We start from the raw sequence: 25,445 nt of genomic DNA on the forward strand, positions 1-25,445 counted from the left end.
AAAGATCAGTGTAACAAATTGTAATCAATTGATGAACATAGTTCAAATAAGCAGACTTATGGGGTTAAATGTTTTTAGATCAGCTTAAATGCACTCTACAAACATAGGGCTCTGTAGCAGGCTTACAAGATTCTGGATTCAGGATTCCCTTCACTGTGAATCAGCACTCCTGCCATGTGGAAGATGCTTCTGTGCCCCAAGGTGTCATGAAAATGGACTTAAGAAGTCATTTCTCTCCTCTGCAATTTCAGTTTTTAATAATGTAAAATTATTCTTTGTTTCCTGTGATATTGTTTGTCCTGAACTCTTTCTTGGTTTTGGTGGTTTTTGTTGTGTTTATTGTACTGTTGTGTTGGACTTAACAAAACAATTTTTCCCCTAGGGCATAATAAAGCTTGAATTGATTTCAAATGCAGTGATACAAGTGTGAAGTTAATCCCAGATTGAAGTAGAAAATCTTGATTAAACACCTTATTGTGGAAACAACTGTAATCTTGGGTGAAAATGTGAAAACTTTGGAATCGGCATTGCTGTAAGAATAGGTCACCATAATGCTGTTCAGTGTATTATGCCTCAAAGGCAACAGGCCACCTCCAATGATTATGGCCTGACACACTATTTTGCTCCTTCTACCAAATTAATGCTTCTCCTTTTCCATAATGTTAGTGAACAGTTTGTGGTTTGTTTGAAAATCATTATGTCTGTCATTTCCTGTAGTGATACTGAAGCACCAGAAATCACTACATGTACATACAGGGGATTATTGTTTATGCTGACATGTAAATATAAGTTTAGGACAAGTGATGCTAAACTATTAAACTGTGCTTTGGGTTTTTCCCAATTTCTTGAACAATAAATGCAGTGTCTTGCTTATGCTATGAACCATGATTATGACTTCTTATGTCTTCCACTATGTCCAGTTGCATCAAGAGATATAGTTGTTCCTGTGTTGACATAAGCCCTCAGTTACACTTGGTTGATCATAGGAGCATCCTTACTGTTGGCAATCCCCTGATGTGTATTCTAGTTGAATGAATTTGCTATTGAATCATTTAACAACACCATATAGTGTCATTGGTGACACTGTGATACTATCAATGTTATCAAAGTTTGATAAGAACTTAATTTGCGTCCCCTACGTACTTGTAGACATTTTGCATGTGTAAATTAATGAGAACACAATTTCTGCAATTTTGCCTTTACGGTGCAGTGGCTCTGTGGCTAAGGATCTACGCCTGTGGTTGGAAGGTTGCCAGTTTGTATCCCGTGGCCGGCAGATAAATCCTAATCTGTTGGGCCCCTGAACAAGGCCCTTAACCCCAACTGCTCCAGGGGCGCCGTATAAATGGCTGACCCTGCGCTTTGACCCCAAGCTTCTCTCCCTGTCTGTGTGTCTCATGGAGAGCAAGTTGGTGTATGCGAAAAAGACAAATTCCTAATACAAGAAGTTGTATGTGGACAATAAAGTGATCTTATCCTAGTGTCATTTGTGCCAGTAAAATTCCCAGGGTATCCTCATTCTCTCTTTGACAGAGCTACAAGATCAATGTTATCAAGTTTGACAAGAACTGAATCTGTGTCCCCTATATACAGTAATTGTAGACATTACTTTTGCATCTGTAAATTCATGAGCACAAAGTTTCTGCCATACAAATCATGTCATATTTTGCCTTTACTAATTTAGGGAGTAACATGAAGAGGAAAAAATGCATGCATTCTAACCTTTTCTACAAGAATAGCACATCCACTAATACTAAACATAAAGAAGCTAACTTGGTATAACTGCATTTATGTTCATGATATGTGAAAGTAGATGTTGCGTTTCTAAAGTGTATCAGTATCCATTTTTGGATTATCAGATGTATTCTTTAACATAATCATTCTTTTACATCAATTTCCCTATGGGATTAATAAAGTATTTTCTATCTATAATGGTAAAATGTTAATTACATTGAGTTACATTGGTTGCATTTGAAAGGGTTAGAATAATCCAATGAGAAAATTAGGTCAATACTTAATTATTTGTGCTACATATTTTCATGTATAATATTCAATGGGAAAAAATATGAAAGCTCTATTACATATTTATTTCCACTACTCCATTTTTATACCTTATATTGTCGAAAGTGTGTGTAATAATTTACAGTACATGTACTGTATATGAAACACAAAATAACATGTTAATAACATGTATGTGGAAAAAAAATCCCTTTCCAGTTTTCACAATATAGTACTGTACAGTATGTCTAGTCCAATGATCACATTTAAACTTTTTTATACTGTACATCTGTCTTCAGAAATATGAAGAGAAAAAATAGGTACTTAAGCAAAAAGCCTTGAGAATTGCCATGCTCATCCTACGTTTGAAAGTTAATCTTTTTAGCAACATTTATTTAACTAAATAACCAATTAGTATTTTTCTTTGTAGTATGTATTAGAAATATGCCAGATATGCTGAAAATACTCTCATATCTTAACTCTTCAAAGTTGAAACATATAAAATACAAAGCAATATTAAAGAGTTGGGTTCAGTGTGTCCCACTGTTTTTCCCTTGCTATGTCCTGTTTTGCGTTTCACTACATGCAATTAAGATGCAAAGCATATAGTAGTTGTTGAACAACATATTTACAGGCCTAAAGGAGCAATTAATTTGACACATGGCTTTTGAGAAAATTAATAATAGACAAGTAGTACCTATGCTGCAAGCCATTTACTTCAGTCAGTAATTTACCTATTTTTTATGTTCAAGATTCTAATTACGTTATTGTTAAAAATAATGACAGTTAAGGCTGAGTAGTTGAACGCTCAGTCTGCCACTATAATTTCAATTAACAGAAACGTTTGCCTTTGAGTCGTAAGCACCTCGATAGCACCTAATGTCAAAAGAAATGAATTATTTTAATTATGTAATCATTTTTTATATGGTCTCTTTCATTACTTGAAACATAAAAGTTACTATAAACATAAAAGATTATATAAGAGCTGTAGAAATCTACTATTTGATATTTTTTCAATTTTGCCTTCTCTGTTAGAAACAGTAATCCTGTTGAAACTTTGTTTTTGAAAGAGAGATGAATTCTCCACATATAGGATGTCTCATTTCTTTCTCATGTGTGATTTATGCACTCTAACTGTGGTATATTATGAACTATTTGTATTTCGGAGAGGTTTACATTATTGAAATACCGCCTGGCAATTTTATATATAAATCTTAACTGTGAATTAAAGATTTCCGGAAGACAACAGAACTCACATATATTGTTAGAAACACCGTAGAGCTCATACGTATAAATTCCATTGACAGGGTAAAAGCCTCGAGAACAAAAAAATCATTTCTGCCTGTTTTTCTTATAAAACAGTATGACATGTATAATATCGTTCCAAAAGGACAGTACAATTCAAGCTTATCTGCACTACCAAGAACCACCCTTCAGAGAAACTGACAGTAACCAAGAGTGTCTGCTGTCCATATTCTCTTTTCTCTTGTGACCTGGAAGCATAATATTACCACAGGAATCTGCTGGGCCTCAGTGAGCTGCTGCTCACAATGGGCAGCATTGTGACAAGATACTGTACATACAGTAACGAGAATAGGCCCTTGCAGATTCCTGGAATGTGGATCTTGTGGTAGGTCTACAGTTAAGGCTGGCGCCTCCTTGTGGCCAGCTGACACAAGTGATGTACAAGATCTGTAGCTCATCAAGCCCATCATACAATGAACATCATTTTAGCCTGGAATAGAGTAAGGAACATTTTATGTATATGCATTTATATAGATTTTCAAATATACAAAAAAGGCAATAAAAACACTTCTTTGTATTCTTGACAAAACGTCATTTTTTTAAAATTTCATTTCTTGTGTAAGAAAGAAACTTTACAAAGGTGGTCCTTTGTTGGTTGCCTGGTGACAAATTTTAAAAAATGAAGCCGCAATCTTAATATTTGTTATGTAATGTATATATATACATTGTATATACCTTGTTCTGTATTCTGTGTATGTCTGTAAACATAGAGCTGTGACAGCATGCATGCCAACATAACCAGTGGGCATCAGAAGCAAAATCCCACTGCAGATAAGCCATTAAAACAAAACTCAAAACTAAAGCCAAACTTGAAAAAACTTGAGTTTCCATTGAAAGTGCATAATGATGCATTTACTCATCCAGGTCTTCAATTAAAAACATCCAATGCCATCTTTCTTTTGAAGACAATGGGTGTCCTCACTCACGATGTTACAGTATATGGTCACTTGGAGTTTACAACCAATACTCATTACATCCATCAAATTCTTTTATATTATAAGCCGAAAAATCTTGACCATGAGGCTTGCAGTTTTAACCTCTTTAAATCATCCCCTGTAAAGAGTTGAAGTGATCCAATTAAGAAAGTAAATGTTTTGATAAGGTTCTTTATAGTTTAATTGGGATGAAGACAGAAGGCCTCACACATCTCAAAGACTGGAGGTTCCCCTGGAGATTTACAAGGAAAATATATAGTTGGCTTAAAATAATATCAATAATGATGTCTAAGTACCGATGAAGTTATAATGTGCTACTGTATCTACAAGAAAAACAACAAGAGCGAAATTGCGCTTTCAAAGGAAAACTCACTACTTGCCTGATCATGTCACAAGGTACTGAAGGGTACTGCATCTTTAAAACGCTTTTCATAGATCTGAAGTGCAGAAATATGGGAAACTTAAACATGATATTTCAATTTTTTGGATGATTAAGGAATCAACACCCCTTTCACCATTCATGTAGACTTGAATTTTATTATCCGAGCTTAAAGCAGAAACCCAATTTTCTGGAGTAATTATCCCTCTATTACTTTGTTTCTTTTGATTTCATTGTTTCTTCAAAAGACTAACAACAGGTTAATCTATAAATACAGTAATTTCATATCAGGGACTGAAAATAAACACAACATAATGTTACCCCCACCCTTTGTTTAATTTTGAAGTCTGAGCAGAAACTAAAAACTCTAAAAACTAAAAAGTAGCTCCATGTTTCCCATTACCTCACAAAATATAAGTAAGGTACAGAAATGTTTAGTATATATTGTGAGTCTGAAAAGGAGTTACAATGTGCACAGAAAGGTGAGGTGAAAAATAGCTCACTCATTGTTTATTGAGGAGTAATGAAGGTTGCCCACAAGAGTTCTCAAAAATTGGTATTTTTGGTCCTTGGTATTCTGTCATATTTAGATAGAATCACAGTTAGACTCCGAGACATGCAATGTAAGGACATTAAATGTATTCACATTTATTGGATCTGTTTCCTCAACTGCATACAATTTCACAGTGAGAAAAAAATCCTGTGTGGTCAGTGATCAAAATCTTGTTATATTTAATCGTCTCTTCAAAGTTTGGGACAACGATGTATGCTACTACACAAAACTGTGTCGGGGTCAGGAAACATGGGCTGTGTTATTAAGGTAATAGAATATTTCCTCTTGTTGCCAAATAAATACATAACCACCAATGAGCAGCTATTAGTGTGAAACACCAGCTGGGACATTTGAAGAATTTAACCAAATGCAATAGGAAATATACTCTGTTGTTTTTGCATGCCAACCTAATCAATGTCTAGGAACAGTTTTAACCACGCTTATTTTTTTTGTGAATCACATTTATCACTAACCTTAAGAAAGCTCAAACCCCAGCGCAGAGTAGACATATTTCACCATAATGTGGCTCTCATCTGAAAATGTCAAAGCACAGCGGCCCACTGGAACACGCTGCGATCTTCTGTTAAACAGTTGGTCTTCTCCCGGCTCTTGGCTCAAATCCTCTGATTTGTTGTGATTTATGGAGATTGAACTCACCTGACTAACACAGCTTGCCTGACTGAGGGTGCTGACTGCTCTCATGTAGCTCTGATTCCTGGAACGAAACTTGGGGGAGTTATAGTTGGCTGTCGGATCCAGGCTGACACTGGGATGCATGTCTCTTGCAGCTTGCAAGTGGTAGCTCTGACTAAATGAGGAAAGAAGAAAGAAGAATGAGTGCAGTTTTCCATATGATTGATATGATTCAATTCAGTCTGAATTCCTCAGGGGGATCAGCAATTGCTGACTTAAAGTGTTTGTACAGCTAACCAAAAGAAAATAAGCATGTTATCAGCAAAGGACAGAAATAACAAAATTTCAAAACTTCATAGGAAGGAAATATTTATTTCATCCTTAATGTTTATGTTTTTGTTAAGTCAGTTATAGAAACACTGTGTGCAGTACATGGGACAAACAGTAAAAAGCTGTGAGAATATAAAGTCATGTACAGTACAATCCTCTAGGCCCAAAAACGTGTTCCTCCCCAGAGTGATCACATTGACCAAGATGTACATCCAGAATTTCTCAGATGATGCAATTTCCCAAAATTAAGGCAATGAAACACCATAAACAATTGCTGGTGGTTCATTTAACAACGGACAAAACATGTTTTTCCTTCAAAAATGTTTGAGAGAATGTCCAAGGTAGAGTGTACAGCAAATGAGTAACCATGACTCCAAGGAAGGAAGCATAATTATAGTGACTGCACAGAAATTATCACCCTGGGAGTATTCTGAGAGGAACTTTTCAAGGAAAATAAATGTTTTGAATCATGGGGATGCATAAAAATACAGTAAAAACAAGAAAAAAAGTGAAAGGGAACTTAATTTTACTTCAAATCTAAACATTCAGTATCATAGGAAGAGAAATATCTTTTAAAAGCTATGTTGGGAAGCATTGTAGGTTTAAGTTGTTTTTTCGTCAGATAATGAAATCATTAAACACAAAATTTGCCCTAAAGAATCAAGATTTATCAAAAGCACAACAGAGTTCTACTGATCAAGTCACCACAGAATTCCAACAGGAAGTATTATGGATTTTTTATAGTCAGCCATATTGCTCAGGAAACCTGTATTTAATCAAATACTTTTTTAATATACTAAAAACATTATAAATTCATATTGGACCCAGATCTTTGGTAAAGCATTTTATCTGTTTACAAAAAAAAAAGTTTTAGAAGAACAAGCTGTCTAGCTTTTATAAACCACAAACTGCGATGTGTTCAGGAATAATGCAAATGACTAAGTTCAGAGACGAGAGCTCTCTTCTTTGGGCCTACAGACAAGAAGGTTAATAATATGTGTATCCTTCTGATAAAGCAAGAGTTCTGTAATGAGGGTTTCTCTTCAATGACATGAACAAGGTTAAGCACCCATTAAAGTAATATTTACTTACAAGCATAACTGCATTAATAAAACTGTGAGAGAAGAAAACCATCCTGAAAAGCTCATTCAATCTGTTAAACAAACATACAGTACATCCTCTGGAATCCTCTGGAGAGTACACAATCACGATTGTGTTTTCAACTGTTCAACACCTCGTACAACTTGCAGATGAATAATGCTCCAAGGCATGCTTGGGATACCAATCTCTTGGAAAATATGGAAATCAGTCCCAAGTGTGCATTTGTAGTAACACATTTACTGACTGGAGCTACATGAACAAAAACAATTTCACAGAGGAACAGTAAGTAGTCAAATGCAATTTGAGCAACAACAATGATTTCACAAAACACAGAGGAAAGTCCATCTTGATGACACGTGTAGGAAAATTAAATTGCTATAAGAGCTTCTTTTCTAAGAACCTTCCTTGTGGAAAAGTATGTTAGATTTATATTTTCGTTTACTTCATGTACTACAGATACAGTAAAAGGCCTCCCTGAATGTATTATGGAATATCTCTAGCTAAACAATATAATCAAGTTGAGCAGCTTTACTGAAAACATTGGCACTCACAGCCTTTTTTTTAGATGTTTTTTCATGCACACTGTAAGAGCCGAAGGAATCAAACGAACGTGGATATTCTCCGTGAAACGTGGCGTGAATTATCTAGCCATATAACAATACAGACAAATCGTTTTTAATCTTCTTCAAAAAATTTGATTTACAATGATTGATTTATTAAAATAAAGCCAATAGATTATGAAGCCGTGGTTCATTAAAATAGAAGATAAACTCCATAAAAAGAACAAATTGACATTGAGACAAAGTGCAAAAATGATGTACTGACTTACTGTAATATTAATATTTGTAAACACAGTTTTTATATAGAGTGCACTTTAAATGTATTGAGTCTATCCAAACAACATCCGAGCAGAAGTAGATGGGAACAACATGACAGTTTTGGTCAGAACTACATTCCTCAGAAGACAGTGCAGGTGGAATGACAGTAGAAATGACTGTCCTCAGTCACCCAACCAATTAGTAGAACACAATTAGTTGGGTGCCAATCAATTACCAGGAAGCAAAGGGTTCCCGTGACTGTCAATGTCTGCTCTTTCTTAACCGTCTTGCTACTTATAGAGAGGGCTGATAGGATATACTGTATAGAGCTAAAAATGGAGGTGGAGTTCAGAACTAGGGTTTTGTTTTCAAAATAAATTTTGATCAGTTTGATTTCCTCAATGTTAAATAATCAATATTATTTGTGGACACAGCCGGTCCTCTGTGTCTATTTCTTGAGACTACTGTGTGCAACGAAATGGGTGCACATGCTTTAGGAAATTGGATAACAATTCTAAAGTCCATTCTAAAGGAATCTAGAGGATTCTAAAGGAATTCAATAAGAATCTAAACTTGTCATTGAATTAAATTTGTGAATTTGTCACACCTGATCTGCTTTGTAGGTGGACTGCTGGTACCAGTGGATGAGGAGAGTCCCTTGTTAGATGTTGATAACTTTGTAATCCTCTGAGATCAAAAGCTTTCTAAAAAATGAAATATAGTTATCTGCTAGTAAATGTATTTGATTTTGAATGTCCACTTTTAGGCCATTCCTCTGAATAATATGCCGCAACTAGGAAGAACATCTTCAACAATGTACCGTTTATATTGCAAGGGTTTTAAAATATTTCAGGCTCAAACCCTTCCCATTCCAGAATGATACTTTTGGTTGAATTTTAGATGAGAGGAACGGTGTGACTGAACTTTATGTTTACCAATTTAACCAGTTTTGCAATAGAAATGAGCCCTCAAGATAGTTTTGGTGATGGATGCCTGCCTGATGCTCTTCAAGATTTGTATGGATTACTTTCCTATGACACAGTCTAATAATTAATAATTTATATTAATAGTTTTTCCTCTTAATTTGGCCATTGCTTCTCCTCAGTAGGTACTGCAGTAAATTGAAATTTTATCATGTGCCTTTTGACTATGTTACCAACAAATTGAATTAAATATCAAGGTCCTTCTTTTCACCTGGTGTACAGTAAAGGAGTTGCCTAATAATTGGCCATACAGGACCTCTTGAATATTCACTCCTTAAATAAACTTTCAACATCTAACCAATAAACCATTTGCCTTTGGAATAAAGGAAGCACAATGTATATTTAGAATGCCTGTTTTCCCTAATAAATAAAACCTGACCTTTGCATATCAAACGTTTTGAGGCAACTAATGGCTTAATTTTCTAAACTTCTGCAGCTCTTTGACTTTTATCCCCTTCATTGCTGACACATTTGTTCAATTAAATAACAATCAAAACAAATAAGAATTAGGCAGCAAAGGCAAAGATAAGCATGCCTTCATTAAACTCTTGTGATCAAACATCCCTAAATTGTTGAAAGGGAGAAAGGGATACAGATCTAAACATTTTCTTTGCAGCTTGATTCATAGAAAAAAACAAGAATAGTAAGGAACCAAATGAATCCTGAAATCTTTTCACAATGCAAATAAAAGCATGATTACTGTACCTTTTAAAAGATTTCTATTTCCTGTAATTGCCTTAACATCTGTCACAATCGCAAACCCCTCCTCTTAAGGGCGCTTAAGGCCTTCCTCGTTTGCCCCTTTTCCTGCACCTGTTCCTTGTTTCCACCCTGTTTCAGTTCGCCTTTATAAGCCAGGAGCTTACCTCACTCGAGGTTCTGTATCTGATCTCCGTATTGTGCGAGTCCATGACCTGGAAGCGTTCGTATTCCATTCGTATTCCATTCGTATTCCATTCGTATTCCGTTCGTATTCCGTTCGTATTCCGTTCGTATTCCGACCTGGTTCTAGTTTTTATCTTGTCGGTTTTTGGATGGATCTCCCGGTTTTGGACTTTTGCTTTCGTTTTGGATTCCCCCTTTGGATTTCTACTGGATTGTTTACCCCGGACTCACCCCCCTGAACACCAGCGCACCAAGGACACACCCCCCCGTTTTGATCCCCGTTTCCTCATTATTCCAAATTGTGTCGTCCGCATAGGGTCTGGAAAGAACTGTTCGTTACAACATCAAATATTTTCTTTCAGCAATAGAGAATTGTGATATAAAAAAGGTTTTAAATCCACACCAGACGTTTCATGACCACAAATTATTTGTTATCAAAAACATATTCCAGTGAGGCTGTGAAATAAAATAGTCCTAATGATCTCAAATGGCCAAATAAGTGTGAACTCATGTGTTAATAGATTTTTTTTAAAAGCACACACCATTTAAAAAATAATAAAACATTACTTAGTGGTTTATACTTGTGCTTTGAGGTGGAAATAATTTTAAAAACAGGTAAAACTGGTAAAAAGTTAAAATTAAACAGAAAATGTTTTGAAGACAACTGATAGGAACAGTATCAATATTGGTATTGTTGTATTTATGCACAACAGATGTCTTAAAAACCAAACACTGTAATGGCAATGATACAAAATGAATGTAAAAGGCTGAAAACATGTTCCAACTATTTTTTTAAATATACAGAAGTCTATTAGAAGAATGGATAAAATATATTGTCTAACATTTTGTTACGAGATACTGCTGCTTACAAATCACCACCAGCAGGACTCTCTACATAAATTGCATTACTCTGTTGGCTATGGTAGCAACTTGTGTGCTATCCTGGAATTGTGTTTGGTTTTCTTTTGCATTCTCATATTCTCATTTAATGTCTGTGCAAGCCAACACATGATCTTCTCCCTTCATACAACACATTTCATAGTTGCTGTGTAATTCCAGATTCAAATGTATTTGAGATAAGCATAGCTTGAACCCTTTTAGGATTTTTGATAATAAGATATGTTTGTAAAGTCATGTCTTTTCACAAAAAATGGTGAAAATTACATGCATTAAACCCAGGAATACTCAATGACAAAGTGTTATACTTCATGTACAGTATACAAAAGACTGTACACACACTGCTTCATACTAATTAATTTGCACAAAGACGGCTGTAACGAAATTCTTCTTTTGTTAATGAAAATGGTACTTTGCATTGCACAATATTATTGCATGTACTGTATTGTATATTGCAATATATTAATATATTAATGCAATATTGTTAATGAAGTATTTTTTATGTTTACATGCAATGTTACAGTATTTCATTTAAACACAATATTTTTCTACATGGTGCTATCAGGTTTCCATACAGATGTTCTAAAATTTTAATATAGGTTTTCAAAAAAAGTCCATCAAGACATTTTTTTGTGTTTATGAACTCGCTTTGACCTTATGATTTCACTGTAAAGTACAAGTATAGTTTTCTAAAACAGCTTTCTACTGTATGTGCTGATACAGTAGTTGCAGTTTCCTCTAGAAACACAAACCTGGGCAAAACATCTACAGTCTTTCTGCTGCTATAGGTACAACACTGTCATCCAAGGATTGAATAGAATCTTAATTGCCACACGACCGAGGCCGGTGAAAATTGTTGTTGGTAGAGCTTTTCTGTAAACATAGATAAATCAGTGCAATTTAAATGTGATACAGGTCATAAAGCCCAAAACTAAGTTTATGATGGTTGGGGGCACATTACTTGTTGAGCAGCCTAACAGCAGGTGGGAAGAAGCTGTTTTTGAAACGTGACGTTTTGGATGTCAGTGATCTGAAACTTCTACCTGAGGGGAGCAGCTGAAATAAGTCGTGTATGGGGTGAGATGGATCTGCAATTATCTTGTTAGCGCGCATGGTGCTACGTTGAGTGTACAAGGATTCAACTAAGGAGAGCGCGGTGCCAGTGATCTGAGAGGCCTTTGTAACAATGTGTAATTTGAAGTCTTTTCCTAACAAGGAATTGTTATTGTTGTTGTCAATAATGATAAGACAAGGTATCACACTCCCACTAACATGGCTTGACAGCTGGGATGAATTTTTCTGTTTGCAATTAGTGTCTGGTTTTCACCAAACATTTCCTGTTGAGGTCAAACAGTTCTACCTTTAACTCATCTGTTCCAGAAGCCTCGTGGATCATCTGTGTTCTCTGTGGTGAAATTCAGATGGATTGACTGTTGTTTTTGGAGAGCAGTGGTTTTCTTCAACCTTTCCTTCCATGAACACCATTGTTCCATTGTTGTTCATTTGTTTGCTGATTGTTGTGTCATGAACTGTCACACTAGCCAAGTCAAGAGTGCCTTGCAGTTCCTTAGATGTTACACATGGGTTCTCTGTAACATTTTTGATAATTTTCCAGTTTGTATTTGGAGAGATTCTGGCAGGACAACCACTATGGGGAAGATTGACTGTGCTCTTGAAGTTTCTCTATCTATAGACCTGTCTGAATAGGTGAAGCCCCCAAATTCTTAGAAATGACTTTGTAACCCTTTCTGTACTGATAAGCATCAATAACTCTTTATTATGGAAGCCCTCAGATATCCTTAGATTGTGATAAGACTTGTTTCTGTATATTTGTTTGGAGAAGACCATACTCACAACTTTCAGTTCAGTTTATTTGTCATAAGCATGAAGTGATTATTTGCATGTACTGTATGCTCCAATACAAAGACAGGCAATCATAAACATAGAAAAGCAGCAACAACAACAAAATTAAATAATATACAACCTTAATAAAAGTCAGCACAAGCAGTGCGCAAAAAAAAACATCAGTGGTACATACAGAAATCAATAATCTGATTGATAATTCTCTGAATCTAGAGATACATAAAAACTAATTTTGGGGCTTCCAGAACCAGTGTTAGAGATTTCATGATGTGCAGTATTTCAAGGAGGATTTACAATAAGAAACTAGTATTTTACTGTACAAGCAGTAGTATGTCTAATCCAAGTCTTTTCTTATTTAAAGAGCATAATGGTTGAGAGGACCAGTTAATCCACTTACCATCTCAACCGCTTGCTGTTTAGCAGTTAATTAATTCATGAATATTATCAAGCTTTTTTGGGAAAGAAATCAGGATATTGTCTTAAACATAGCTCGGTAGCTAGGTCCATGCACAACACAACCCTTTCGCTAAAGAAATGCCAACAAAATGACCTGACACCCACAGTCAATATCAGTCAAGGAAATGTTCTGACAAATCCAAGATGTTGTAAGATTAAGGTACAAACATCTATACTGTACATTGTGCTCCAAGTAGGATGGATTTAACCTGTGTAGAGAATTGCACACTAACGTAACTACTGAACAAATAAAAAAAATCAATTGTGTGACAGCGCAAATGTTAGACATCAAAGCATAAATAGTTGGCAAATGAGAGGAGAGGACCAACCCATGTTGATCATTTTGTATTTCAGAAGTAAATATAAAACCTTATCCAGCTGTTTTCTAAAGGAACTGACATCTGAGCCTCAGACAGTGGATGGAAGATCTGTTCCAGACACCCACAGAACTTTGTATAGAGTTTTCTACTCTCTGTCTTAAGAAATTCACTTTAGGTTTCTTTGCCTTGTTTCTTTGAGTCTGAAGTAGCCCTTTGGGTTTGACCTCTCTTTAACCCTTAGAATTCTACTTTTGGATTAAATTCCCAAATCTCCTTTGTTCTAGACCAAGGGCTTCAAAAATAATGGCTTGAACACAAAATGCTCTGCATTTTCAGTATTATTGTCATGCAACACCCTTTTCACCTTGACTTTCGTCAGCTTTGTTCTGTTCTCAGTTATAAACACCACAGCACTACTAAATATGAAACATGGAGGGCTGCTTCTCACTTATAATCTCAGGCCCTTTGTTAGTCCCATCAGTCCCTCAAGCAGTTTACAGGTGATGCTGTCGTAACTATGTATAATTATATGGTATCCGGGTTTACAGAGATAAAGAGATTTAACCACAGGTTGTATTTTTTTATTTAGAAGGCAGATTAATCATTTTTTGGCCTTTGTAGGCATTATTTAAGAGTTGAATACTTCATACCAGTCTGGATTTTTTTGGGGGTGGTTAAGATGTCAGACCTCTGGGATGCATAATTTGTAAATTTGTAAAAAGCATAACTTGTGTGTTGTTTGTTTATGTTGTGAGTAGTTTAGTGTTTGTACAGTACTTTCATTGTTAATAAATATTTCTTTAATCCAGTGTGCCTAAAGTATTACTCTTTTCAAATATGTTGTGACAGTGAACAAAGAATGAATGTACTGTATCTTAAACTACACAAATCACTCGGCCATTTTCTGATTTGTTTTCATTTTCGTAAACCCCTATTTGTAACCATACTACAGTATCATGCTTGTATTCACACAACCTGTTTTTCTCTCTTGAAAGAGGACAATTCTCAAACAAAACGACAAACTAAAACAAAAATACAATGTTCAAATATGAAATTGTCACATGTAACTAGTTTCCTTTTACAATTGTGTTATTTTGCCAAATAGAATACTGCACCTAACTATTCTCAGAGAAACAAACTTAAAGAAAAGTAATGATGTTGAGAGCCAACATTCAGTTTTAACTAAGATCACATTTAGTGAGTTTAAGCTCTAATTAAAAACTTCATGTGATTTCTGAAAAGAAATCCATAAATAAAAGTCATAAAGTATAAAAATGACAAGGTTTAATTCTTTTTTAACATTATTTTGATATTACCATTTTATACACCCCCAATCTACAACCTAGAGTTGGTTGATTGGTTAAAAAATGAGAATGGATGGAAGTTTGACTGGATGTTAGTAGTACAGTACATACACCAAACATGTCCTGTATTGTTGATGCAATTTGAAAGAGACGTTCAGTAATACTTTTTCTGAATGTTAACAAATCCATCTATCCAGTATCAGTAAGCCACTTATCCTAATAAGGATTGTTGCAAACTGTAGACCAGGGAACAAATAGGACTGAGAGCATGCACCTGTTCTCTCTCTGGCTGGAGCGATGGGGTTGGTTAACATGCAGAGCTGTACTGAGGTGCATCACGGGTTCAGGACTGAAAGTTGGTGCAGTAGCTTGCCAGGCCCATTTGTTAACAGTGCCCTACGGAGGAACAGTAGTGGCCTACTGGACCAAAGCTGACAGGAGGCATTAACACCTGGAGGAGGGAGGCAGTGCCTGGCAAAGTAGCACAGTATCTCCTTTCTACGGATGAGAAGGCAGCAGCTGCAGAGAGACGGTGGCCTTTAAAGGCCTTGAGTGAAGAGAAAGAGAATCCAGCACCACAGGATAAGTGGGAATGATATCTCTTTTGCCTGTGAAAGAGAAGAAACGTCTTCCGTGTGAACGAAGAATAAGAGAGGATCTGGGGAAGGAAGGAGCCAGAAGGCCACTGTCGTCACAGAATGTAGTGCAATTACATTAAAATTAAGAGAGAAAAAAAACACTTGATTCTTTAAGAACCAAAAACAAAAAATCCTAAAAATACAATGGTGTTGAGCAGAGTACACTGGATACAATACTAAAAATTAAGTGTGAAAGTAAGACTATTACCTTTCCTGATGTGAAGGCATATACAGTACTTGTGATGGGAATGGGAATATAGATACCAAAAACAAAATAGAAAAGGTAAAAGGGTTTTCTCCTCTTTATATAATCTGACTATTGTGCTCTATAAAATACTCTGTAAAACATCTAAATGAAACTGTTTTTATTAATTACACATAAAAAGTACAAATTTCTGCTGACTTTTCCTGCTGATTCTACTAAATTCTTGAGATTGGTTTGAGTTTTTGTATATTTATTTTATATTTTTGTAACTTTTGAGATAATGGTTTTTGTAACAATGATATTCAGTCTCTTACAGAATAGGATAATGGAATGCTTCTGCAGTTGCTTAGCAACACCAAGTGGTAGATGTTTAAATTGTGTATGCTCAAAGACTGAGCTACTAGGATCAGATCAGAGGTCAGTGAAAAACGAGACAAACCTGGCAACAGCAACAGCAAAAAAAAAAACAACAAGGGGAAATTACTTCAGAAGATTTACAAAGATACTGAAAAGTACAGCAGAAAGACATGATAGGAAAAAAAAAACATGGCAAAACTGGTTTAAGTAAAAAAACAGTTTTTCTGTCTTTTATTTTATAATTGTTGACAATGAAAGAGTAATGAGGTTAATGCTTTTCACAATATAAAAATTGTATGAAGTTTCTGACTACTCTATTTTCATTTTTTGGAGCTCCTGAAGAAAGCCTACTCCAAGATGTCTGTTATAAAGAAGTGAAAACAGTGTCTCAGATAACGTGTGGTATTTAAAGAAAGGTTACCCATGTAAATAAAAACATCAAACCCACTTGCATAATTGTATCATTTTTTTATATGGTTTGATCACTGTGTGTTACTCCACAATGCAAGAAGAGGCATAACAGGATGTTTTAGAACTACCTGTGGTATTGTTCTAGCCCTTTCCTTAATGACACACTCATCCAACCAGAGGCTATTCTGGAAGTACAGTATATGCAAAGATGCAAGGTACTGTAGGACACCAGTATACACATATACAGTAATGTAATGAAACTGCATAATCTAACTTACATGTTTTTTGAAAGTGCAATGAAACTGGTAAAAACCTTGCAAGCACACAGAGTACTTCTTAATCAAGCACAGCACCCGAGAGCTATGAGGCAGCAGCGTTACCTGCCACTCCAGTATGTATTTTCCATTATTTAAAAATAGTTTTAGAGGAGTAATGGTGTGTTTGCATTGAGAAATGTTGAAAGAATATTCTGAATCACTCTTACTTATTGAGTCCAGATATAAAATGGTGTGACAACACAAAGCTCAAAACAGAGGCAGAAGTTTCATCTTTCCTTTCAATTCAAGGAACCTTTAGAGCCTTTCTAAGGGAATTCTCCATCCGTGGACTCCATCCACTCTGGACCCTGCTCTCTGATGACTTTTATATTTCTTTGAGGAGTACCTCTAACATTTCTGAAGGCTTCATACAAATGAACATACTGTACCATACGTGGTCAACATCAGCCCAGCGTCTTACAGTATCAGCGTGTTACCAAAAGGTTCCCAGAGGTACTTCAGAAAATCTTTGAAGTGAGCAGTGGAAGAAGGACATGAATCCTGCAAATGACTTACCTTTGGGGGTCAAAAAGCGGTCTCGGCACCACAGATTTGACAAGGGCATCAGGGCGGATGGCTGCCTTTGGTGATGTTTTTGGGCTGGTGTCCGATTCTCCACTTTCATCATCTCCCATGGCTTTGATATAACTCCCACTCCGCATTCTCCTGCAAGGGATTTCCTCATCCTTGTTAATCCCTGGGTACCCTCCCCACTCGTCCTGAGGCACCTGTACAGCATAACAGAAGTGAGATCCTCCATTTGAGTGTCAAGAAGGCATTTCACACCGTAGCTGCATGTGTGCTTTACTGTGAATGCACACAGGAAATGCTCAAAACCACTTTCTTCTAAAGTAACTGCAGTGTAAGTGACTGACAGTTGAAATAACAAATTCCAATACTGTCTGTGCGGCAGGACATGAGCAATTCAATAGGTACAGTATCTATAGCAAAAAAAAAAGAGAGAAATGTTTGATACTAGACAGCTACGTGAAATACAAATATAACATACTGTACCTAGTAAATGATAAGAAGATTCAGCTCCTTGTTGCTTGAGTTAGGGCCGCAACCACCTAACTGAGAAGTCTGTACCCACTATTCCTATTTCCTCTTTCTGAAACGGATTGCCTTTTAGTTCCAAATTGTGATCCAGTACCTGTACCCTGGGTTGCACTTTTACCTTATGTACATGGAGGTATAATAGGTATCTTCCATTACCTTATATACTGTACATGGATTGAATCACTTCTTAATTTCCTTTGTCTTAGACTGAAGATGCTTTGCTGCTTTAATCTGTATACTGTATATATGACAATATTTTGCCCGACTCTTTCCTATTGCTTTTCTTTTAACCCCATCAAAGACTGTAATATCCTTTATACTTTTAAGTATGGTGTGTTGCAGAGTAACTAAGGTGATTATGTAACATATCTTTATTTAAGTTCCTCACTTGTTTAATATCCACTCAAGTGTTTTGTTTACTTTTTAATTTCAATAACGTTTCTAATTTCTGAAGTAGGTCTTAGCAGAATCTACATGAACACCAGAAATGTTTTGGAACTCCTTTGCTGTGGATTCTGGTTGCTACTCCCCCAAACATCCACAATTTTTATTCATTTAGAATCACTAATTATATATTTAATACCAACACCATTTGCAATTGCCAATTTGGTGTTTCACACCTACAATCCCCACATCTGCATACAGGGGAGAAGGAGGAAGTGTAGGTGAGCTCTTATGATCCGCTCACCTTTAAGCTGCTTGACTTTTAACATGGTACACAGCCACAGCCCTGTACTGGACATCCAGCACTGAACAGGAAAAGGTATCACTGCATGTCGGAATATAAGAAATGTTACAAATGAGAAGGTGTCCTTTGCTTAGACTGTTGATTGTACCTAATTGATCCGAGGATCGAGCCATTTCTCAAATCCCGCAACATTTTGTGCAAAGAAGTCTCCTGTTCTAGGATTTCAATATTAATATAATTGTAGTTCATATATAATTACATATTTACTATTCAGTTCCCCTTATTGTCTTAAATGTTGGAAATTAGAAAGGTTCAGCCCTGTCAGAACAAATGGCCTGCAAATGGCTGAGAGGCTGCAGGAGTCACTGAGTTGTTGTAAGCAGAGGGAACCCTCCTTTCTAACTGCATTGTACCCTTGGTGGCACTTTGTCAGTTGTGAACCTCCCCTTGGGGAATACCCCTCACACTCAGCTAATATCTTGTTCAGCCCTCACTGGGGCCATGCGTTTACCTGTTGACTTACTCAGGAGGCCCAGGGAACTGCAGCAAATTCCTTGTGGATTCACTACACTAGGATATAGATTAATATCCCATGAATATAGATCAGGCAGACCAGCCCAAAAAAACAAAATAAAACTGTGACTGGTTAGATTGTAGAAGAGTAGACTCAGGACCTTAGCTTAACATCTTATCCAAAGGATGTCACCTTCTACAGCACAATGGCACATGTACAGTAGGTATAATAGGTCGATAGGTCCATAGTTTGGTCTATAATGAAATGTTTCTACTGGCATTACAGTTCCTTATATGTCAACTTGTGTTCATTTTTTTTTACAATATACAACATTTTGTATGTGTACCATTTTTGCACAAGATCACTCTTTTGTCCCAGACTTTTGCTGTCACAAATTTATGCATCTAGTTATGGATCTAGAACAGGAACTGTTTTTTGTTGTATATTGGAATACAAATGAGGTTTTTGACAGGAAGGAAATGCAAATCGTTTAGAATAAGTACATTGTCGTTTTACTCAGAATTTTAAATAAACAAAAAACATGGAAAGAGAACTGTGTAATGATCACCATAACGTAAAGCACATTAAATAAAAAAATAAGTCCTATATTAAATGTTTTTTGTAGAAACAGTTTAATATTTATCCTTTTTTCATTTTCTCAGATTTTGGAATTACCAACTGCTGTTCAGCCTGGATTACAACTGATTGCGGGTGAAAGGAAGACTGCAAGCCACAAATGTGTATTGTCCAAAATGTTGAGATGTCAGGTGGTCATCCTCCTTTCACATTGCAAGCCCCACAAAATCACCAGCAGTGTTAAACCCTAGATTGAGGGGTTTTACAGCTCTGACTGAGAGTCCTGCAATCTCACAGGAAAGCAACAGGGTGTCACACCCTCCACATCCGGAGGACACTCCTGCTCTGTACTGTTCCTAGTTTCCCTGTGCTTTACTTGTTCTTCCGGTGTGTCTTGTTGTCTGGGGCTTTATATTTCCCGGTCTTCATATCCACCTCACTCGGCATTGGGATCAGTTGTCAAGAGGCTCGCCTCACCAGATCGCCCCACGTCTGCTACCTAAGGGCTTGTGTTTCGCTCCGACTCCACCCGATACCTTGAGCCCAGAGCGAACCTCCATTTTTTTTTTGTTCCATTCCTAACGCTTCGCATAGGGTCCTCCCGTCTCTCTACATGGCTAGTCCCCGGCTTCCGTGACATAGGGTCACTGTTACAAGTTAGGGATACTGGTAAAGTATCACCTGACCTTAATCCTTGATTAAGAGAAACCTATAAATAGAGAAAGAGATTTTGAATTCTACTTTAACCATGTATAAGATATAAAATTGAGCAATTCAACATATAGTACATAATAAAGTGCTCAAACATGCTCTGCCATATGGAAATAGCCTAGATTTAGAACTAAAAGCATTCAAGTTGATGAGAATCCAAAATGAGCTGCAAAACATATTTTCAGTTTCTGTTCTGGATATTAAAAGCCTTTCAGTTGTTTTTTCTTAACATTTCTTCCAGCTTGCAAACTCAAAACCACATGTTTTAGGATAAATGTAGCCTGTTATTTAATTCTTTGATCACCACAAACTTGTTTATTTTTGTCCCAAAACCATCAAATATCTGGGCTGTATGATGGGCTGAAGTCAAGCACTAATTTCAGCCCATACTTTCAAACATACAGAGCTACACTTTGATCAGTAAAATCAAGCATAGAGAGCTTAGAACAGATGTGCCAATGCAATGAGAAATGACTCATATTTTCTATCTAATAATATTAAACAATATAATTTATATGTTTAAAAGATAGATATTTTCCACAGGTTTTGAAATGTTAAACAGGGGATTACCAGCTATTTTTAAAAGTTTAAAATTAGTAAATATTGTTCTTATTTTTATTTTCACCACTGGTAAAAATAAATCCATACATCTACTAATCTGGCTTTTCAAACCAGTGCTAGTTGCACAAATCAATAGGTTTTATTGGATAATGTTTTTCAATCTTTCCAGAGGTTTCACATGCTATTCTGTTTGATTAATATGGGAAAATATCACCTGGTGCAGAATCAGGATGTCTTGCTTGTGGCAATAAATTAAATAACCTCACCTGCAATGCCAACAATTACAATATTTTAATAAGGGGATACGCAACATTATTCTGTTATGATTGATATATTGTAATAAAATAGGGGTTGTGAATAATTGCATGAGGGAAAATAAAATATAAAATAGAATATCAGGTCTAGACACACCAGCTTGCCAGCTTTCCAAGCAAATTAAAAACATTTCTTAAAATGAATAATCACACACCCCTTATTGCCAGGGAACACCAAACAGGACAGTTTTCTTTGTTCTCCAGTGACAGTGTAATAGCAAGTTATTAACCAAGCAGCAACATAAAATGACAATATTTAAAACCTACGTAAAAACTTGGCATGAAACTGATGAACAGGACTCATTTAGTTAAGTTTAGTCAGAATTCCTACCAGCACCAAGCAAACATGAAGAATTACAAATGTTAACCTGTCAACAACATGTGGATGGGGGTCAAGGTACAGTATGCAGAAGAAGGCTTCAGGATTCTCAGCTTCCATAAATCCATAAAGAAATTCAGAAACATTTAAATTAGAACGAAACTGGTGGCAAAGACCAAGGGAGCACCACTAGGAAAAACAAAACAAACCACCTAGTAATTAAATGCATATACTTATATGCTAAGAGTATCAGAAACAAGTCACATGAGATAAAAGTGACCACATTAGCAGGTGTCAATGATGCCATTGGAATCACAAAAACCTGGCTAACAGAAAATGATGAAGAGGAATTTAACATTAGCAGACAGACTCTTCTGGAAGGATAGATGTACAGGTACATGTAAAACTACAGCCAATGTTCTATCCTGGTTTTATGATGTGTCAAAAAGAGTGTTCAGGTTCAAAAACTAAAAGTTCATGAGCTAGAAGAATTAATACTTCCTGAATCTGTATTGGCCAGGCATATAAAAAAAAAATCCAAGGTATACTGTTAGAAATATGCTATAGACCACAAAATGCAAGTGTTGATTATAACCACTCTTTCTATACTTCATGATGAAATTAAGAATTAATGTACAAAAACTTATTTATGGGGGATTTCAACTATACTGACATAGCCTGGGAAAGACCTACTATATACTGTAGGGATATCAGTAACTGAAAATGAAATGATGAAATTGACAGCTTTCTTACACAGTTTGCCAAGGCACCAACAAGATGACATACAGTACATTTTTTGTATACTGTTTTTTTTTTTTTGCCTTTTTAAACAATCAAGACAAACAGAAGATACAGAGCCGTTAGGGAATTCTGAAGATAATATGGTGTGCTAGGAAGGATGTTTTGAAACTGATCAGGTTGATTCCAAAGCAAAAGTTTAAAATTTCCACAAAGTAGACTTTGAAGGAATGAGACATAGTTTAGAGGAATGGGAAAGTTATGAAATCTGTGGAAAATGGGCGGCACCAAGAGATTCTGCTTACAGTAACAGAACATTACAGAACACATTTAATTCAATAGCCAAGAACAGTACCCTAACTGATTAATCAGCTAGAAAACAAATAGTATTTGGATAGTAAACAAATACTAACCCTTTTCTTTATTTCAAATAATGGATCACTAAACAAGTAAGAGATTTTTGTAGCTTAGTGGATACTACATACAGCATACACTAGGATCAGTTTTCCAAATATACTGTAAGTCAGCAGTCACTTGCTTACTGTAAATCCTAGAGTCAGTTTCATTTATGCTCAAATTACCTGCAGTAGATCTGTATTCTGATTTGCCCTCTCAGGTTGCTAAATCTTCTCCTTTCTATCTCTTCTGTTTGTAAGATTACTATTTTTGTACAGTCTTCTCACCATGTCTTCTCTATTAATAAGGCCAACTCAATGATTTACCCATAATTGGTTTAGTCTTAATTAAAAAATGCTACAATTGCTTAGCATTTGTTACATGCATAAGGGATGTGATAAGACCAATGATATCTGAGGAAACATTCACAAAAATGTCAATTGTCTTAACTTTAAAAATTGGGTACTGTGAGTTGAATTTTAAACATTCCTAAACCTGTGACACATTATATTAACCTCTCCTAAAAGAATATTGTCTTTTACATTATATTCACATAGAGATATTATTAACAGGAGTGGCTATGCCACAGGTTATGTCTGTTTTTACCTTTTAACCTGATACTTATTCAGAGTCTTAACTGCTATATAAAGTCCCCAGTTTGAGTGGAAACTAGCAGTTCAACACTGACAGCAGCTTTATCACCCTGCAATTAATAACTGCCAGCCCACTGAAGCTAAGCTGGTGTGATCCTGGCCAGTAGCTGGATGAGAGACCTCCTGGGACGGCTAAGGGTGCTGCTGGAAGAGGTGTTAGTGGGACCAGTAGGTAGCATGTGGTCTGTGTGGGTCCTAATGCTCCATTATACTGATGGGAACACTATACTGTAAATCATCCTTCTGATGAGATGTAAAACTGAGGTCTTGACTCTCTGTGGCCGTTAAAAATCCCAGGGCATTTATAAAAAGAAAAGGGGTGTCCTGGACACATATCACCATGGCCTCTACCAGTTATGGCCTCCTAATAATCCCCATCTGTGAACTGGTTTCATCACTCTGTTCTCTTCTGCACTGATAGCTCATGTGTGATGTTTTTGACTAAAACTGAAACAAAACAACAGTTAAAAAAGACATGTTTTATGGAGCACTACAAAAAAAGTTTAAAAGTGAACATTACATAACTGGATGTTAGATATTGTAGTAACATCATCACTCCATTAATCAAAACCAATTTCCAGTCCAGTTTTCATGCAAGTTTTCTTTTAACAGGCTCCATGAACAACTCTCCACAGTGCATCATGGACTGTTTTGGTCTGCCCTGCAAGAGAGCAGGCTGAGTTTTCCATAACACTACTCAGTTACCAGGAGAAGCACCCTCCACAGTCTCCTGTCTGGTCCTCTACGTAGACTCACAGAGTGAGGAGTAGCCTTTTCAAATCCTCAGCCGTGATAAAGCGCTGAGACTGTGAAACTGCTGCTGTCCAGGAGGGAGAGAAAATCTCTGTGTGATGGCTGTACCCTTGCAATGGTAAGGGACACATTCCCAATCTGGGTTGCTGTTGCCTTGCCTGTGCTCACCCTCAACACTGATACAAAGGGAGGCTGTGAGACTGACAGTTTTTCGCTGCCGTGCTGAAAAGGACTGAAATCCTCAGATTCGCTGCCTGGCCAGGTCACACGGTAACTCGTAGGGAAACATCCTCAGGCGCAGCTAGCGAGTGGCAGGGGTTTTGGACAGGCAGTGTCAAAGGCTGCGTGCAGCTCTTCTCCGAGACTGGTTGCTGGTCGAACATGTCAGCGCAGGGACCCCAGGGCCTGGAACACTGACATTAACGCTGCCGGCATTGTTGCCTCTGGCAGGATTACATCTGCTGCTCCTGTTGTCTGCCCAGTTGGCTTGCCGCTCTGTAGTGTCAGAGGAATTATGCCAGACATTTACAGTACATGTTCATGAGGGCTGCTTGTCTGCAATAAGGTGGAGCCTGGGGAGCACAGTATGGGATATGATCCTACTGTATAGTTATCTAATTGAGTGAAAAACTAGAAAGAAAGCCAAGCTTTTTTTTTTGTTACCAGAAACCAAGCCTAACTTCTTTTATTAAAATGGAGAGGGATAGACATATACAGTACCTGTATAAATACATGTATTTCTCCTACCTACAGTATGTTTTCTAAGGTGCAGGGTAAAAAAAATCTAGAAGACAGAAAAACATAATAACTTGGCAAGAAATTATTTTATTATATTAAACACAAGAATCAACTCTCAGATTGAAACTTTAATCTATACTGTATTTACCTCATAAGATAAAAACGTTTTGTCTGAAATACTGCTAATAAATGTAATTAGAATTAAATGACTTGAATAAAATATTTTTTTATCATGTTCATTACAAATGGAAATTGTATCGCGTACATCTTGCGATTTCATAAAGCAACAAGCAAAGGATTTATAAATGCCAGTAGGGTCCCTTAACAACTGTGGCTTCAACCTCAAATTCTGACTTTTTGCAACTGAAGGATATTTACTTGGCTCCAGCCTCTACATCACCCTCTTATAGTGGTTGTGAAAGCTGTTATTAATTGGGCTGGCTTGGGTTGTGCTCTGGCGAATTTTGAAAAGTGGCCCATTTCCATGTTACTCAAAAGGGTTGCCCTCTCATAAGGTGTTTTAGAATGAGGTGGGTGGAAAACACTGATGTTCCATAGGCTTTGACACTTGTCAATTGTGACAAATAATGACCATCATTAAATGTGATGATGAAGGCAGCTGTCAGGAAGAGAACAATCAACTTGAGAGGCCCCATTTGAATACCATACTTATCATGCACAATTTATAGAGACACGGAAACCATGTGTTAATGTTAAATAGGCTGTTAAAGACAAAT

At 36.4% G+C, this 25,445-nt stretch overlaps 1 protein-coding gene across 2 annotated transcripts in view; it reads right to left on the reverse strand.

Moving 5' to 3' along the window:
- dlgap2a (discs, large (Drosophila) homolog-associated protein 2a) overlaps window positions 1-25,445 on the reverse strand; it is a 404,450-nt gene that overhangs the window by 62,334 nt on the left and 316,671 nt on the right. For both annotated transcript variants that reach the window (XM_069197514.1, XM_069197517.1), the window contains 2 exons: window positions 17,205-17,416; window positions 5,828-5,978 (listed from right to left, as the gene is read on the reverse strand). In XM_069197514.1, coding sequence (XP_069053615.1) covers window positions 5,828-5,978; window positions 17,205-17,416 — 363 coding nt within the window. The remainder of the gene's footprint in view (window positions 1-5,827; window positions 5,979-17,204; window positions 17,417-25,445) is intronic.

The sequence above is a fragment of the Lepisosteus oculatus genome, chromosome 2, assembly GCF_040954835.1.
Source record: "Lepisosteus oculatus isolate fLepOcu1 chromosome 2, fLepOcu1.hap2, whole genome shotgun sequence".
Taxonomy (NCBI): domain Eukaryota; kingdom Metazoa; phylum Chordata; class Actinopteri; order Semionotiformes; family Lepisosteidae; genus Lepisosteus; species Lepisosteus oculatus.